Source organism: Berghia stephanieae, chromosome 1 (assembly GCF_034508935.2).
Source record: "Berghia stephanieae isolate SIO BIC M18660-M18661 chromosome 1, UCSD_Bste_1.3, whole genome shotgun sequence".
NCBI classification, from domain to species: Eukaryota; Metazoa; Mollusca; class Gastropoda; order Nudibranchia; family Aeolidiidae; genus Berghia; species Berghia stephanieae.
The window spans coordinates 145,030,061-145,048,435 of record NC_088360.1 but is presented as its reverse complement, the minus strand read 5'-3'; the positions used below and the strand labels follow the sequence as shown (position 1 = coordinate 145,048,435).

Below are 18,375 nucleotides of genomic sequence, written 5' to 3'. Positions count from 1 at the left end.
TTCATTCATTTAACCACTCATTCTTTCATTTTTTTCCAAAGTTCGTTCTCTCATTTATTTATTCATATTTTCATTCATTCATTCATTCATTCATTCATTCATTCATCACTAAACTCGTGCCGGTTGTTTTTAGTTGGGTTTTTTTTGTTTTTTTGTTGTTTTTTTTGGTATTTTTTAAATATTTTTTTCTTGTTTTTTTTTGGTTCTTGTTTGTCTTGTTTGTTTTGTTTTTTCTTGTTTGTTTTTTTTTTGTTGTTGACATAATCACATATGAGAGAGTAAACGATTATTGCTGCAATTGTCGGCCTCTCAAGCCTGGGACTTGTTGGAAGCCCCACGCGAAGTCCCAGGTTTGAGAGTTTTTTGCCAAGACGAATGTCATTTAAATCGATCGATTTCTGGCCTAATTTTTAAATACGCGTCTTTCCAGAGTACGGCAGTTAGCCGACTCAATATATTATCTGAAGATTGGACAGGCTAATGAAACGTCTGTCCTTTGACTTTATTTTATAACGTATTGTTCAATTTCTTTTTTTTTTCATTATTCTTATTTCAGGCAGAACAACTGACAGAGGAACAGATCGCTGGTACGTGAGTCTCCATTGTCATGGTCATCCTTTAAGTGTCTGATTCATTTATTTATTTAGTTTAGGACGAGGCATGACGCCTCCAATGCGCTTTTACAGTTATTTTTCTACAGAGACAGAACCAGGACTGTCTCCTGTAAGGTACTCATTTATACCCGAGTGTAGTGAGGCAATGTGAGTAAAGAGCCCTGTCCAATCGCCTACAGCAGGGGACTTAACGGTCGGAAATCGAGTGCCGTGGTAATAATGATAGTAATGATAATACCTACAACAACAATAATGATGATGATGATGATGATGATAATAATAATAATAATAATAATAATAATAATAATAATAATAATAATAATAATAATAATAAATATATGATGATGATGATAAATAATATATAATAATAATAATAATAATATAATAATAATAATAATAATAAATATATAATAATAATATATAATAATAATAATAATAATAATAATATAATAATAATAATAATAATAATAATAATAATAATAATAATAATAATATAATAATAATAATAATAATAATAATATAATAATAATAATAATAATAATAATAATAAATAATAATAATAATAATAAATAATAATATAATAATAATAATATATAATAATATAATAATAATAATAATATAATAATAATAATAATATATAATATAATAATAATGATAATAATAATAATAATAATAATAATAATAATAATAATAATAATAATAATAATAATAATATAATAATAATAATAATAATAAATAATAATATAATAATAATAATAATAATATAATAATAATAATGATAATAATAATAATAACATCATCATAATAATAATAATAATAATAATAATAATAATAATAATAATAATAATAATAATAATAATAATAATAATAATAATAATAATAATAATAATAATAATAATAATAATAATAATAATAATAATAATAATAATAATAATAATAATAATAATATGATGATGATGATGATGATGATGATGATGATGATGATGATGATGATGATGATGATGATGATGATGATGATAATAATAATGATGATGATGAAGATGATGATGATGATGATGATGATGATGATGATGATGATGATGATGATGATGATGATGATGATGATGATGATAAAAGTTAATAAAAACAATCCCATTTCTTTAGCGCCTTTCGTTGAAACTTCAAACGCTCATAACTTAAACAAGAAAACAGAAAGCCGCACAAACACAGCTCGTCCCGATGAAAGGATAACGCACAGTTCTCCCTATCGTTTTACACATTCAATCAATGTGTTCCTGATGTACGATCGACATCAATGGCCATCATTTTACACATTCAATCAATGTGTTCCTGATGTCCGATCGACACATCAATGGCCATCATTTTACACATTCAATCAATGTGTTCCTGATCTACGATCGACATCAATGGCCATTATGCATGTATCAAATCACTGGGAAGGGTTGGGAAGGGGGGGGGGTCCTCTCTATTTATTGTGCCCAAGTCTCAAAACGGTAATACATCGACATGGACAAGACGCACAAAGCTATGGATAATGAGCTAAAAATGCATAACAGTCGAATCTGCATAGAGGCAACACCCTTAAAGTCAACTTCTGCTTAAAGTCAATAACTTTGTTGGTCCGGGGTGCCGATAGCTCAGTTGTTAGAGCACTCGCTTCACACGCAAAGGGACCGAGGTCGATCCCGGGTGCATTCGAGATTTTTTTTCTGATCCCCCTGTCCACCCAGCGGTGATTGGTTACCTGGGTCTGTTAGATCTGTCGAAAAGTACTTTGTGATAGACTACCGTCCTATCCAAAGGGTAGTAAGCAATTGTTATTGTCCGTTTCACGCTATAGAAAGCGGGATAAACTCCGACTGCATGGGCCTCGTGGCTCTGAAGGACTACTTTTGTTGATCCCAGGTTTACATCTAAATATATTCCATTGATGATGGATGAAGTCACCCTTGCTTAAAGTCAACCAATCTTTCTGATTCGGCTGTGTTGCCTTTATCGGGATTCTACTGTATTGAAAATAACCGATGTCATTTTGTGATCTGTTACGAGTTTGGCCGGCTATGTGGTCTAGTGGTTTGACACTCGCTTTCGGATCGGAAGGTCCTGGGTTGGAGTGTCACTCGGTGCATAGTTGAGTCCTTGGAAAATGTCTTTACTCACATTTTCTCATCGTACTCTAGTGTAAAATGAGTACCTGGCAGTTAACAGTGTTGTCACTGTCCGAAAAATTGTACTATCGCCTAACAGGCGTCATGTCCCGTCCTAAATGTTAAGTGCTGCTGTTGTTCAGGAATCCCTAGTAAAGCGCTTTAAGCACGTTTAGCGATATTGCGCTATATTTTTTTTTAAAAGGTCAATTTTTTGTTTTGAGTTCTGCTATTCTAATGATTTTGTGAATCTAATGAATGCAATTTTAAGCAAAGAGTTCACAACGATTTAATACAGTAACTCTCCCGTCGCCGACTTATTTTCGGATTTACCCTAAAACGTCATAATTAAACGTCATAATCTACACAACATAAAATTGATTTTTTAAACTCTAACTTGTAACTCAAAAGGAAAAAGTAGTCTACATGTTATAAATTTTGTTCAGCAAAATCGCCCTCTATCAACAAGACATCAATAAGTTCTTATAGATAACTGTAACAAAAAATATTCTTCAAATTGTGTGTGATGTAGATACAAGAGAAATACGAATTAGAAAAATGTAGGTTGTATCGTAACCGACGTGCACTTATTTTTCAGGTCTGATAACCCAATTCATTATGGGCTCATTGTTGTAATGGAAATCTAAAAAAAAAAAATGACGCACAATATTGTCCATTGCAACAATGTTAAACTAGGCCTATATTTACGTTCGGGTGTCAGACCTGCATATGTGTATACGTCGATCTTAACGAATGTGACGATTATCCCCTTAGTTGGTTATGAGAGGGTTAAGTCAAAATCTTCACAATGAAGGTCGACATTATACGGCATATTACAGTAGAGCAAATTCGAACAATTTATCATTAATATTCTAGGATAGAAAAAGGATAAAACTCTATTAAACATAACGCTGGTCAAATCAATACGTCCACCTGCGGCGATTTGACATTGGTTTGGGGTGGACAAAGGCAGTAATTGGACACGTTTGCTGGTCCGTTTTCGCGTTAGACACGTTAGTCGGCTTTATTTCGATATCAACTTAAATATTATTGGAAAGAAACAGCAGATGGCGTAGAAGCGGGCAATATATTTTTTCTCTCTAAAAAACACCCTATTCTATCGCTCTTGGTCTCTGTCGGAAAAAAATTTATGATATATCGCCAAACAGGCGTCATGTCTCGTCCTACACGTTAAGAGTTGCTGTTGGCTAAGGACCCATTGTAAAGCGCCTTGAGCGCGTTTAATGAATATTGCGCTATATAAACGCTAATGTTAAAATTATGAGACATGGGTTAATTTATCGGTTTCATTTTAGTGGAGAGAATATTTTTGTCTCTGATTTCTGATAGTGTGATAAACAAAACGTTTTACATCTGGCCATTTCAATTTTGAATTCTGCTTCTCGACCATCTGCTGATGATTTATCTCGACCTGGACATGACACCGGCAGGAAACGTCGGTCGGATCATGAAAACAATTTCAATATTTTAATTAACATATTTATATATTTTTAGACTTTCGACGACGTGCACATAATAATATTAGCAATTTTGAAAAACCGGACGCAAAAATTTTGAGCTTGATTTAACATTGTTGTGATGACTGGACAGTCTTTTGCGTTGGTTTGTTGTGGTGTTTCCATGACAACAATGATAAGACAATAGCAAGTTGGGTTATCAGATCTGAAAGTAAGTATACGTCGACTTTGGCCAATATTATTTTTGTTTTCTTATCGATGGTAAACAACTAGGAAAGAGGATAAATGAGGGGGGGGGGGGGGGGAATGCTAAATAAGACCACCAAAACATGACGGTGGTTCTAATGGTAATGGTTAAAAATTATGCCAGTAATAATACAACAGTGGTAATAGCGACAATAATGACAATAATGATAACAACACGTAATAGTAGTGATAATAGTAATAATAATAATAATAATAATAATAATAATAATAATAATAATAATAATAATAATAATAATAATAATGCTGATGACGATGATGATGATAGGAAGAAGAAGAAGAAGAAAAAGAAGAAGAAGAAAAAGAAGAAGAAGAATAAGAAGAAGAAGAAGAAGAAGAAGAAGAAGAAGAAGAAGAAGAAGAAGAAGAAGAAGAAGAAGAAGAAGAAGAAGAAGAAGGAGAAGAAGAAGAAGAAGCATTTATGACACCCCAACTAATAATTATTTTTAACATGATATTGATATAAAATCTATTCCCAGTGTTTGGGTCACCCCGACCTAACACTAGATCGAAGGGAGACGCGTCTTGTACTTTTTACCATCCCTGTGTATCACAGCTTCGCGAAGAAACTAAACCCATAGAACATTATATGACCAATCTTTTAAAAACAGTTTAACGGCGGACTGAATGAACTACTGTAGATGGTTTAACCTCTCCTCACCTCAGCAGCAGCTTCTTATGGTGCTAATCACACTACTATACCTCATCTCAGCAGCAGCTTCTAATGGTGCTCATCACACTACTACTATCGACCCAATCCGTAAATTCTTTAAATTCTTTACCGCATTCGTGCACTGTCGCAAACCCGCCCGGAAGCTACGTCACAACACACCGTTCAACTAGATGCTCAGCTAATTGGATTCAATAATCTGATGTCACGTCGCCCAGCAACGGCGACATCTTGGTTCTAAACAAAGAAAATCGGTACTTTTATTCTTCATGCTGGCTAGAACTTTTCATATATCTTGTGATCAGAATGTGTAAAAGTCAAAACATGAAGAGATTTATAATGTTTTTCTCCTCTTGATACACTTCTATGCTCGTTGGAGAAATATTTCATAAGGGCGTCCGCCATTGTTCCGATAGTTTAGAGCCAGTTACTAAGTTACCATTCGTCATTACGGGGGAAGTGACGTCACGACTGTTGAAGCGTATTCTCCTACCGAGGTGGTCGTAGAGGAGACATGAGAGTCGACAGATGATTCTACAGTAAGGGTCCTCCATCCATCCAGATATGTCCACAACTTTCCTCATTAATGCTGGGCTGTCCATCCTTGTCCATTCCTTTACATTGTCCATCCAGCATTTTGTCTGCCGTCCTCTCCTTCTGCCTCCCTCCAACACCAATGCACCTTGGTTTTTGCCAGTTGTGACCCATGGCAAAAAAAAAAAACATGGCCAAACCAAGACAATTTTCTTTTCTTTTTTTAAAACTGAAAATTAAACTTACCGCCAACTGGGGCTACTTAGGCCACCCGGGGTTACTTAGGCCACTTACTGAAAACAAGATTGCTTATTTTAAAAGATAAATTACATGTAGCTTTTATCTTTTAAATGATGAGAACCCAATAGATCTAATAAGCTCTCATGAATTTAACTTTTTTAAAAGCAACCTTTTTTTATTCTACTAAGTGGCCTAAGTAACCCCGGATGGCCTAAGTAACCCAGGTTGACGGTACCTTTTACAAGTTTGAGTCGCCATAAGATTCCGTTGCCTAGGCATTCCATGAAGGAATATAGATAATCCATCAAACAGGATGTCTGATATCAACAGGAATCAACACTGTTGTCCAAGTGAGCAGATGGGGAGGGGGGGGTTAATATTCTTGCCCAAGGAATAAAAAAAAAACGAAAGTATCTGAAGCGGGGCTCGAACTCGGGACCTTCCGGATCACAGTGTAATGCCTTAACCACTCGGCCATTTCGCCCCCCCCCCCCCCCCCCCCCCAGTTATATCTAACCGATTAATGGGACAATCTGCCAGAATAAATAGTGACAACAACAAGCTATGAAAATTAACCATTATAATTCATGGTGTTATATTCCATTCAATTTTACAATTTTGTACTCTTAGATTTACTTATATTATTATAATAATTAGCGGGAAAGAGGAAAAAGGAACGCCCAAAGACTAGATGGTTGGAGAGGGTAAAGGACGATATGAAAAAACTGGGCTGGAGAAAGATGACGCTCTGAACCGAGATGCATGGAGATATGGCAGTCATTATGGTAACCCTGCAAAAAGGATAAGCTGAAAGAAGAAGAAGAAGAAGAAGAAGAAGAAGAAGAAGAAGAAGAAGAAGAAGAAGAAGAAGAAGAAGAACAACAACAAGAAGAACAAGAAGAACAAGAAGAAGAAAAATGTCTTATAATATAATATGAGAGTAATGTTTTATAACACGACTTTTGAACCAAAATGGTAACTTATTGACCTCGTAGATTTGGACTTTCGGCTCTGGGGTCAATATGATTCCCGATTGCATCGGTCAAAAATGGTGTTGTGATGTCCTTCCTTTAAACTCCATTTTCTTCGCCTTGTTCATTTTAATATAATACCCGATTGACCTGCTGATAAAGCGTCTTGAGATACGTTGCATAGGTCCATCTCAGGAAGTCTTCCCACGACCATATATTTTAAGGCTTCTTCTTCTTCTTCTTCTTCTTCTTCTTCTTCTTCTTCTTCTTCTTCTTCTTCTTCTTCTTCTTCTTCTTCTTCTTCTTCTTCTTCTTCTTCGTTGGGTAGACACCGCTGAGATGCTGGCGACAGGCGCTTTGCCATGTGATAATATATGTGCTCAGCACAGCCAGGAATTCTTCAATACTTGTTGCTGTCACTATTTATCTGGCAAATTGTTCCATTCCCTACTCATGGTTCATGGAAATACTAAGTTGTCTATATTATGTTGCGTTTATTCCTCTTATTCAGAATTCAAAGAGGCTTTCAGCCTTTTCGACAAAGATGGCGACGGCACCATCACCACCAAAGAGTTGGGAACCGTCATGAGATCTCTGGGACAAAACCCTACAGAGGCTGAACTCCAGGACATGATTAACGAAGTCGACGCTGACGGTAAGTTCTAGTTGTCGGGTTGTGTATGAGAAAAGGAGAACGTATCATATCTATGAAATATAAGATATACAAAGAATGAAATTCAGCTACTGAACTTCTACTTCGATTGATTTATTAAGTCCATATAATTAAATGATATTAATTTGAAGCTTGAAAAAAAAAAAAACATTAAGACGAAATTGGATGTAAATAATTGTTTTTCTGTTTACTTTTTTCAGTTTTTGAAAGAAATTAAAAGTGGCATACTTTTACAATGTACGATCTTATTCTTAAAAGTATTTAATATGAGTCATAAAAGCAATACATAGGATGTCGAAAAACACACTCAACAAATTTGCTTAAAATCGTCTTTTAGAGCTCTAAAAGCCCAAATCGTTATGGGCTTATTGTTGTAATGGAAATACTTTCAAACCGACGTGTAATTATTTCCAGGTCTGATAATCCAAATTGTTGGGGCTCATTGTTGTAAATATTCTCCAACCAACAATAATATATTGTCCATTAAAACAACGTGAAATCAAGCCTATGATTGTGTTTGGTCATCACACCTACAATATGTGTAGTTTATCATGTAGTCTCAAACCATTTATATACTTATATATAACATTTCAAGTATAATTTTGATCAACTCCTACAATATTGTTTCAAGCGTTAGCTCTCATCAGGAAGTGAGATCAGAGCTGACGCTTGAAACAATATTGTAAAAGTTGATCAAAATTATACGTGAAATGTTTTATAAATAGCTCCTTTTATCAAAAAGTTGAGCTTTATCATTTCATGGTTTTGGTTTTTATAATTTATATATATATATATATATATATATATATATATATATATATATATAATAATTCGCTCCATTACTACATGTCGAGCACTTTTCGTACCATATTTGTATCAAACACGATTCAATATATATATATATATATAATATATATATATATATATATATATATATATATATATAGCCATTATAACAATGTGAAACCAGTCCCATGATTGGTTACCTGGCCTGCTGACGCGGTTATGCGTGTGCGCGCTGCCCTTGTATTATAATGTGTGTGCGTGTGTACACAAATCTTTATATGATGCTTTACAATTTTGTGCGCCTAGAGCTGTTTTGTCAACGGGATTGGGCTCTATACAAATAAACGTTATTATTAACGTGTGCACCTATGCCTACATTGTGCATTATACCTTTTATTTTATTTATTTATTTTATTATTTATTTGTGTATGTATTGGTCCTGTATCTTTGGAAATCATACATTTTGTGAGGGCTTTTTTTTTTTTTTTTTGGTTATGAAATATTTTTCCTATTCAGATAGTGCACCTAGAAATTAGAGGCTTTATAGTTATTATGAGAGGTTTGAATGCCTTCGTTAAGGTGCAAATGAGAAATGCCAAGCTCTGCAAGAAAACTAACTTGAATGAAACACTTGCGATATGTTTTACACTTGTATTGATAGCTCTATGTAGATTATTAGCGCCTCGGTGAAGAAGTGGAAAAACTGTTCAATTTTAACAAATGGATATAGTCGATTCACTGCTGTCTCTCTCTCTCTCTCTCTCTCTCTCTCTCTCTCTCTCTCTCTCTCTCTCTCTCTCTCTCTCTCATCTCTCTCATCTCTCTCTCTCTTCTCTCTCTCTCTCTCTCTCTCTCTCTCTCTCTCTCTCTCTCTCTCTCTCTCTCTTTCTCTCTCTCTCTCTCTCTCTCTCTCTCAATCTCTCTCTCTTTCTCTCTCTCTCTTTCTCTCTCTCTCTCTGTCTCTCTCTCTCTCTCTCTCTCTCAATCTCTCTCTCTTTCTCTCTCTCTCTTTCTCTCTCTCTCTCTGTCTCTCTCTCTCTCTCTCTCTCTCTCTCTCTCTCTCTCTCTCTCTCTCTCTCTCTCTCTCTCTCTCTCTCTCTCTCTCTCTCTCTCTCTCTCTGACGTGATGACGTTTTATCAATGATTAAAGTGTCTGAAAGTTTCATTATATAATGCTGAATTTTATAATCATAGGTTTCAAATCATAAAAAAGGACAATTGGCGGCTTCTGCCCACGCTTATTTACTCATAAATAACGTGGAGCAATAGCCCTTTCCCCCCCCCCCCCCCCCCCCCCCCCCCCCATCCCCCCAATTCATAACAATACTAGTAAAATATAGAATTATTAACATACAAATCAAACTACAGGAAAAAAATTGTTTTAACCCTCTCCTTACCACATACTGGAAAACCGTAACTTTTGTTACGATGCAACCGTCACTTTTCTCATCCAGATTTCATTTCTTTTTGCCATTATATCTAGAAAAACTTGACATTATGTAATAGGGTTCGTATTGTCGAACAATATTATGTATAGAATGTGCTTGCTGCTTTTCTGTTTGAGTAAGAAATGTCTGTTTTTGTGTTGGGTCGGTGAGAAGTTTTCGGAAAAATTCTGAAAATGGCTGGTAAGGAAGGGTTAAAAACTAATAAACGTGGATAAGTACCTTGCTAGCTGACTGTTTACAATGATTTTTGAAGATGTATAGAATACTATTGGGGGCCTGGAGCGCAAGCTGAAGAAAATAGCAGAGGACTTGAAATAGAGGAAAGCCTCGAAATAGCGGAAATTAAAGACCCATGAATAATGAAGCTTATGCATCTTCTTAAAGGTAACACCTGCATGTTGTTAGATAAACTTTAAACTCACAGTAAATATATGCAAATAATTAAATACCGCAGACTGCCTCCAATTTTATTTTTAGAAGTAAAATATAAAATTTACGTTCTTTACCGGTCGGCATTAATAGGATTCAATAGTCTGACGTCACGTCCGCCCAGCAACCAGCAGCTTGGTTCTAAACATAGAACAACGGTACTCTTTATTCTTCATGCTGGCTAGAAGTTTTTCACATGTCATGTGATCAGAATGTATAAAAGTCAAAACATGATCAGATTTATAACGATTTTCTACTCTGGATATACTTATATGTTCGTCGGAGAAGTACTTCATAAGGGCGCTGTTCCGATAGTTTAGAACCAGTTACTATGCTCCATTACGAAGGAAGTGACGTCACGAAGGTTGAACCCTATTCTTTTGTGTTCCGAATCTATGTATCAAGAAAGCAGCCTTGTCTGTTTGAGCTCTAAATTGACCAAATTCATATTTTTTATTTTTCCAAAAAAAAAATGTCAGGAAACGGAACCATCGATTTCCCAGAATTCCTAACCATGATGGCCAGAAAAATGAAGGAAACGGACAGTGAAGAAGAAATCCGCGAAGCATTCCGAGTCTTCGACAAAGACGGCAACGGTTTCATTTCTGCCGCTGAATTGCGTCACGTGATGACCAACTTGGGAGAAAAGTTGACAGATGAGGAGGTTGATGAGATGATTAGAGAAGCTGACGTTGATGGAGATGGACAAGTTGATTATGATGGTAGGTGGACAGTTGCAATAGATTTATTTGATTTATACAACAAGGTGATGTTCAAAGAGCGTCTATTTGCACGCACGTCTGAAGATCATAAACTCCTCAATAAGTCAAGGTAGTTTTGATGCGGAAGTTGCGTCAATGCGATACATTGCATTGCTTCTGTCCTTTCTTTTAATGGCCGCGCTTTTTCGTGCGCGATGAATTATCACGTCGAACGGCAGCATTCAATAGTTTTTAAAAATAATGCTCAATGTGCGTTTTTAAGTGTGTTATTTTCTTTACATATCTATTTTACAAACTTAACCGTCCTGGTGGCATTTGTCTTCAGTTCAATCAGATACAACACTATTAACATTCATATAGCCTAATTACACGAATTCAATAGCTTAATACGTTTCACATGACTTCATTTATTCCCCTCCCCCGCCAGCCCCAACCCACCTCATACACCCCAAATTTAAATGGGACCAAATTTTTATTTCATGAACGCGTTAATCACGATCTTTATCTCCTCCTGTACTGAGCTGTCCAACAGATTCGATGTTAAAGCCTAAATTGCCTTGCGGTTCGAAAAGTAAGGGCTTGGTGTGTAATTGGCTTTTTATTTTGTTGTTTTTAATTGGGGAGGGGAGTGGGGGATGGTGGGGGTGGGGTAATAGGTTGTGTTTTTTGTTTTTTTTTATGGGGATGGAGTCGAATTTTTTGTTTCGGCTTTGGGTTTATTTATTTGTTTGTTTGTTTGTTTCTTATGATTTATTCATTTTGGTTTGGATTGGTAGTTTCGATTTTTAATTTGTTTTTTTTTTTTTTTTTTTTTTTTTTTTTTAGGTTTGTTGTTTATTTTTGTTTTCTTTTGTTTTTTGTTGGGTTTTTTTTTTTTTGGGGGGGGGGTTGAGGTTTTTGTTTGTTTTTTTCAATTCTTCCCCCTATTTTTATTGCAATTTGCAATTTTCTTTTGGATGTTTTTGTGTGGGTTTTTTTTTTTTTTGCGTGGAGGTGTTTTGAGGGGGGGGGGGTTTGTTTTCCAAATACAGGATGCAACCTGATCTAGCCAAGTAAACATGCAAGATTGTTCCAAGTTTCAATGAACAACGATTGCAATTTATTCAGTGTGGTTGTTATATTATGTACTTTATGTACATAATGCCTTGCAAGATATATTTTTATTAATACTTCAATTCCAATGAATATCGAGCGAGATTGATTACCTTCAGGACGATGGGCATGCTTGATTGGTTAAATAGAATATAGTGTTACCTGAGCCCATTGGGACAAAGTGACATAGTCGAGGATCATTGTGACACAACTATGTTCTGTTTCATACTTTAACATATCACCACACAGATAAAAAAGGTGCATTTATATAGCGCAATATCCATTGAACATACTCAACAAGTTTTATAGGGGGTCCCAAGCCAACAACAGCACTTAATACGTCAGACATGACGTCGATTTGGCGATAGTACTTTTTTTTTTCGACAGAGACAACGCTGTTACTGTTGTTAATGACCAGATACTCATTTTATGCCTGATCGCAGAGAGAGAATGTGAGTAAAGAGCCTTTTTCAAGGACTGAACTATGCACCACTCTGGACAGGACTCGAACATAACCCTCAGGTCCGAGGGCGAGTGTCATACTACTAGACCATGTACCCGCACAAGACACATATATTACAAACGGTAGTATGTTGGATAGACTTATAGCTTGAAATTCAATGCTAAGCTTTTACTTTCACATTTCTAATTAGAACAAATGCCTTCAATTAAAGGAATCAGTCCCGATAGCTCAGTTGGTAGAGCACTCACATCACAAGTAAAGTAAAGGGAGCTAGATCAATCCCGGTTGCAGTCGAGACCCCCCCCCCCCCCCCCCCCCCCCCCCCAAAATATCTCTCCTGTCACCCAGCGGTGGTTAGGTGGTTGGATCTGGCGGAAAGTACGTATATATGGGTGTATGTACAATCGGGTTAATAACGTTTCATTTATTCCCCAAGAAGGCCATACAAATGAACCAAAATGTCTAAATCCTTCACTACAAGTCGCCTGTTATTCGTCTTTATTTGTATCAGCACTCCTGTTCTAACGTCCCACAATTGCTGGATATTTGTTGACAACTGAGTCAAGTGTGACAATAAATACGAAGCACATTATTCAAGATCACAACGCCTATGCCAGAGTTTTGAAATCACTGTCACCCCCCCCCCCCCCCCCCAACCACCTACCCTTCCCTGTCACTTACTTCGCTGAACATCGCTTGGCTTTTTTTCAAAATGTGACTCTTCCTTATCCCTTAACCACCAACAACAATAGGACATGAGTTTAAATCTAATATCCGAGGTCGTACTTTAAAGATAAAGGGGCTGAGATCAGCTACATCAAATGCATTGCCTCAATACCAGACATCTTTACCTTCAATTTTGTGCTGTGTGAATGGTATAGTTTATCTGATAAGAATTGTAGGACTATTTCAAATTGGTACAACTGATATCATCGAAGTCGTAAATTAAACTTTCCATATTTTCACTTTTATGTTTTCGATAATACCAGAACTTATCAAAAAAATGGAAAAAATACAGACACAAACAATATCAGAAAGATTTTCAACGAATGTTTTGTTTAGTTTTTTGTTTGCTTTATTTTTTTGGGGGGGGGGGGGGGGGATTCTTTTTTTTTTGGGGGGGGGGGGGGATTTTTTTTTTTTTTTTGATTTTGTCTTTTATTGGGGTGTTTTTTGTAGTTTGTGCTCATCTGAATATTATGAATTCCTCTGAGATAAAAGATAGCTGTGTTGCTAATGCTTTGACACTGAACCAAATTGCTTCATTACTTTTTTCATCTCTAATAATAAATAGCCTTTTTCTTATGTTTTCCACATATTCCTACGCCAATAAGTCGCGCGTTCAATAATGAACAATAGTGTTCAATACACATCTGTTTTTTTTTCGCACCATACCTATAATAGATATCCGTTATTTTATCCCACAGAATTTGTAAAGATGATGACATCCAAGTAAAGACTGTTTCAACATTGTAAATGATTCCATCGATCTACCACATCCACCACCACATCTACCACCACCACCACCATCTATTCATGATCATCGCCATATCTTCCTTGGGTGCCTGGGTTAATACAGACCTTACAACAACAACAACCACACATTGCCTCTACTGATCTACTCAAACAAACCATTTTTATCAACATTTTGGCCTGACATTTTTATTTTTTCAACTATCATCAATCAATTGAGAGTCACGGTAGCTCAGTTGATAGAGCACTCACTTCACAAGCAAAGGGATCGAGATTACAATTACAAGATTTTTTTCAGCCCCCCTGTATACCCAGCAGTGATTGGGTAGTTTGATCTATTAGATTTGGCAGAAAGTACTTTGCCTTAGACAAGGGGTAGCAAGCTATTAAAAACGTTATAAACTCCAGCTCCATGGCCTAAATGACTCGGAAGGACTTCTTTTATCAATTGATTAAGATGACCCCCCAAATCGTCAATCTCAAACCTGAGACTTCTTAATTAAACCTGAAAGTTCTTTGGAGTTTTGGGTTACAGAAGACTCTTGTTAATTTTACTTGATCGATATTTAGAGTAAAGGTTTTCTGGCCACACTGAAAAAAAATAATTGTATTTTGTTTGTGTACGGCAGTCCAACCCAGGCTGACAGACTTGCTTGCTTTAAGACAAATGGCTTGAAATTGAAATTGAGATTGAAATCAGCTGGTTCTAGATTTTTTTTAATGAATCTTACATCGTTTGTCTAATATTAATATTAATATTATTATTACAATGTTTTGAAATATATTCTTATGATGAAGACTGAATTCCATAACTTTATTTATCCTGTGATTATTAATAAGTTAACTGCCGTGTCCTGGAAAATCACGTATTTAAAAATTTGACCAGAAAACTCGTCCTTCAAATCAATCAATATTTTAAAGATGAGTTTATTTTCTGGCCAAATTTTTAAATACATGTCTTTCCAGAGTACGGCAGTTAACTTGTTAATAATGGCCTTTAATTAACGACAGGATAAATTCATCTTTAGGGTCACATGCACACTCCCTGTTGTGACCCTTCACCTAAAAATGGTATTAATTAAATATTTCGCTATTAAAACAATCCTTCATGACCACATTAATACCGATGTGAGACGAGTCACTTTTTTTTTAAGTTAAGAAAAGTAACAGATGAACCAGGCACTTTCTTATAATATTTATCTCTGTATTCTATTGCTACATCTCTACCCCATCCCCTCCATCCATATTCCTTTCACCAATTTTTAATAGACGTTTTATGATTTAAGGCCCACTGATTTATTGCTAAACAAATGTTATGTTGTCATTCCGTTGTACCCTGTAAAAAGAAACATGTATTTAAAAATTTGACCAAAAACTCGTCCTTAAAATATTGATCAATTAAAATGACCCCCATCTTGACCAAAATACTCTTTAAACTGGGGCCTCTGCGGAAGTCCCAGGTTTGAGAGTTTTTTGTCAAGATGGGGGTCATTTTAATCAATCAATATTTGAAGGACGAGTTATCTGGCCATAATTTTTAATACGTGTTGTTTGCAATGTGCAGCAGTATTGTCTGAAATGGCCAAATAGCTAGTAAATTCTGTTATATTTGTGGTTTGTTGCTACTATATTCATTGGGTTTAAGAATAGCTTTTGTAAACTATGGACCGATAGATACGCACTTCCCATAAAGTTCCTCACAGTTGATGGTATGCTGTTAAGTAAAATACTCACCAATTCTGCTTTCTAATTAAAAAATGCAAAACCGATACACAAAATCTATGGAAAATATTGAATATATAGCTATAGCTATAACCAATAAGAGATAATTTAGTTTAAAACTTTTCTCCTCTCTGGCTACTACAAACAATGACAAAGAACGGAATAATGTCAACTTTATCCTTTGTATAGAAGGAATGAAGTTGATGTCACTTAACTCTTAGTTATTGTTTTTATACAGCCTGTTGTCTGATTAGTTGTCACAACTATATCAATCAATAAACGTTTACGGTTACACATAGTTTTGTGTGTTGGTACATTACATCTGGTTGGCAGGTGTTGTGAGTATCATACTACCTACATGCATAGCATCAATAGGCGGTGATGTACACCCCCCCCCCCCCCCCCCCCCCCCCCAAAAAGGAATGGAATCGTGGGATTTCTTTATGGGATCAATTGAAAATGTTCGATATTACCTTGGCCGCTGCTAAAGACACATCACGTTTGACTCTCTTTTGGTGAACGCACCGTGTATGGTGATGAGTGCAAGCAACTGGACCTCAAAAAGCCTGCAAGTCTACTTATGACCAGACATATAATCTGAAAAAGCCTGCAAGATTCACGGACTTAAGTTTCGCTTAATCATATGGACGGACCCGACCTGATTGTTGGGACCTAAACCAAAAAAAAAAAAAAAAAAAAAAAAATCAATCAAATCCAAATCGCAAAAAGCAGGCGACGTTTTTTTCGGTAATCCAATCGGCCAGCAGGCCAGCTGTAGCCGGCACTCTTGCACCCATAGTGATGTAATTTTTGGGAAGTATTAGACTATAAGGTTTACGAAGGCTATCAATTTATGCCTGTTCTCCTTTCGTTGTGGTTGCAAGCTGTTTTTATAATTTCATATTTCATTCTTCCGTTCTTCCTCATAATTCATAATTTATTTTCGCAATGAGAATTAAGAGTGATTAACGATTGAAGCGTTATTTCTGAATTATGAATGTTTGAATTTGAATCTCGCATACATAGACTGCAACTCTGCAAGTTTCAAGTGCAAAACTAAATTGTGCGTATTTGTGAATATGTGTGTGTGTGTGTCTGCATGTGTAAATGACTTTAAAATAACTTTTTTAAAGTATTCACAGTCCGTTATGCATGCAAAAATGCAAGAAAAGGCTTTGAAATTTAACACATTTAAGGTAACAATAATTAACACATTTCAATTCATTCTATCATCCTACAACACCATCATTTTACATGCTAGAGTATAATATTGTCCAACAACATTTTTTTTTTCCTTTCTTTTGTGGCGAGAAATTTTCATAAAACAAAATAAATTACATGAACACTTGTACATAGAGCTCAGGCAGTGCGCTTAAAAACACTTTAAATATTTCTCAATCTTTCATATAGAAATAAATTGCTGCAGTCAAAGATAGAAAATTCCTCTATTACTACATGAGCTGTTTAGTCAGAATGTTTATTTTGTGAAATACACTACATCTTGATTGATTGGCTATAACCAAAGAAGAAGAAAAAAAATGCAAACGTTTAAGGAATGACGTCAAAGAAGGAAAAATACAAGAACACAGTCAAACATTTAAGGAGTGGCGTCAAGGAGGAAAAAAAAAATTGCGGTCAAACATTTAGGGAGTGGCATCCTGTACTTTTATCAGTTTCCGACTATGGCTGCTTGCATCACCTGATAAGAAATAAGTATCGGTTGGAAAACTGTTAGTGTCCTCCTTATTAACACCTCTCTCTCTCTCTCTCTCTCTCTCTCTCACACACACACACACACACACACACACACACACACACACACACATATCTCTCGTGACTAGAGCCTGTACCAATCAATGGATTTAATGTTTTTTGTCAACATGTCCCTGCATGATCCACATGACAACTTTTATCCTTTTCGGTATTATTAATATCAACGAATATCATGTTGGATTTTTACTCATATAATAATATTACTTGAAACGGAAATAAAAGCTACCTTTTGTAGCCAATTTATAACATTGATTGGACTTGTTTTTCTATTTCAAAAAAAAAAAAAAAAGTTAAGTCTGAGCCATCGCCCAGACATTCCATGAAGAAATAGAGATAATCCATCAAACTAAAGTCTTATGTCAACAGGGATCACCCATGTTGTCCAAAAAAAAAATTGGGGATCAATAATCTTTCTGAAAAAAAAAAAAAGCATAAGTCCCTGAAGCAGGGATCGAACCTGGGACCTCCAGGTCACAGTACAACAATGCTGTAACTGTAACAATCGCTACCTTAACCCCAGGAACCACAAAAATTCCTTGACCAGTTTTTATTAGATTGCTTTAAGTTGAACAAATATTTGAAGGATAGTACTTTCAGTTTTTAAGGTCATGAACTTTAAAATAAAAAGTAACAGCAATCCAAGTCATTAGCGCCCTCTGCCTGTGAAATCATATTTGGGTCCTTCAATGTCTTCTGAGAGGACTAATCTCAGTTTGACAGTTCAATTATGACACCTTTCACAGTCTGCCTTTGCCTGCAATAACAGACATTTGTTTGGGCTTATGTAAAAAGTATATGGGTCAAAATGACCTGACCTTTTACAAGCATAGTGATATCGTTGCATGTCATATATTTTCACTTTATCTGGCCCGAATC

The 18,375-nt window shown here is 35.6% G+C and overlaps 1 protein-coding gene across 1 annotated transcript in view; it reads left to right on the top strand.

Annotated features, from left to right (window-relative positions):
* Window positions 1–17,745, top strand: part of LOC144963417 (calmodulin-like) — a 33,932-nt gene extending 16,187 nt beyond the window's left edge. Inside the window, exons 2-5 of the mRNA XM_078897421.1 lie at window positions 557–587; window positions 7,430–7,573; window positions 10,734–10,976; window positions 13,959–17,745. Of these exons, the coding sequence (XP_078753547.1) occupies window positions 557–587; window positions 7,430–7,573; window positions 10,734–10,976; window positions 13,959–13,987 (447 nt within the window). The 3' untranslated portion in view covers window positions 13,988–17,745. The remainder of the gene's footprint in view (window positions 1–556; window positions 588–7,429; window positions 7,574–10,733; window positions 10,977–13,958) is intronic.
* The last annotated feature ends 630 nt before the right edge of the window (window positions 17,746–18,375 follow it).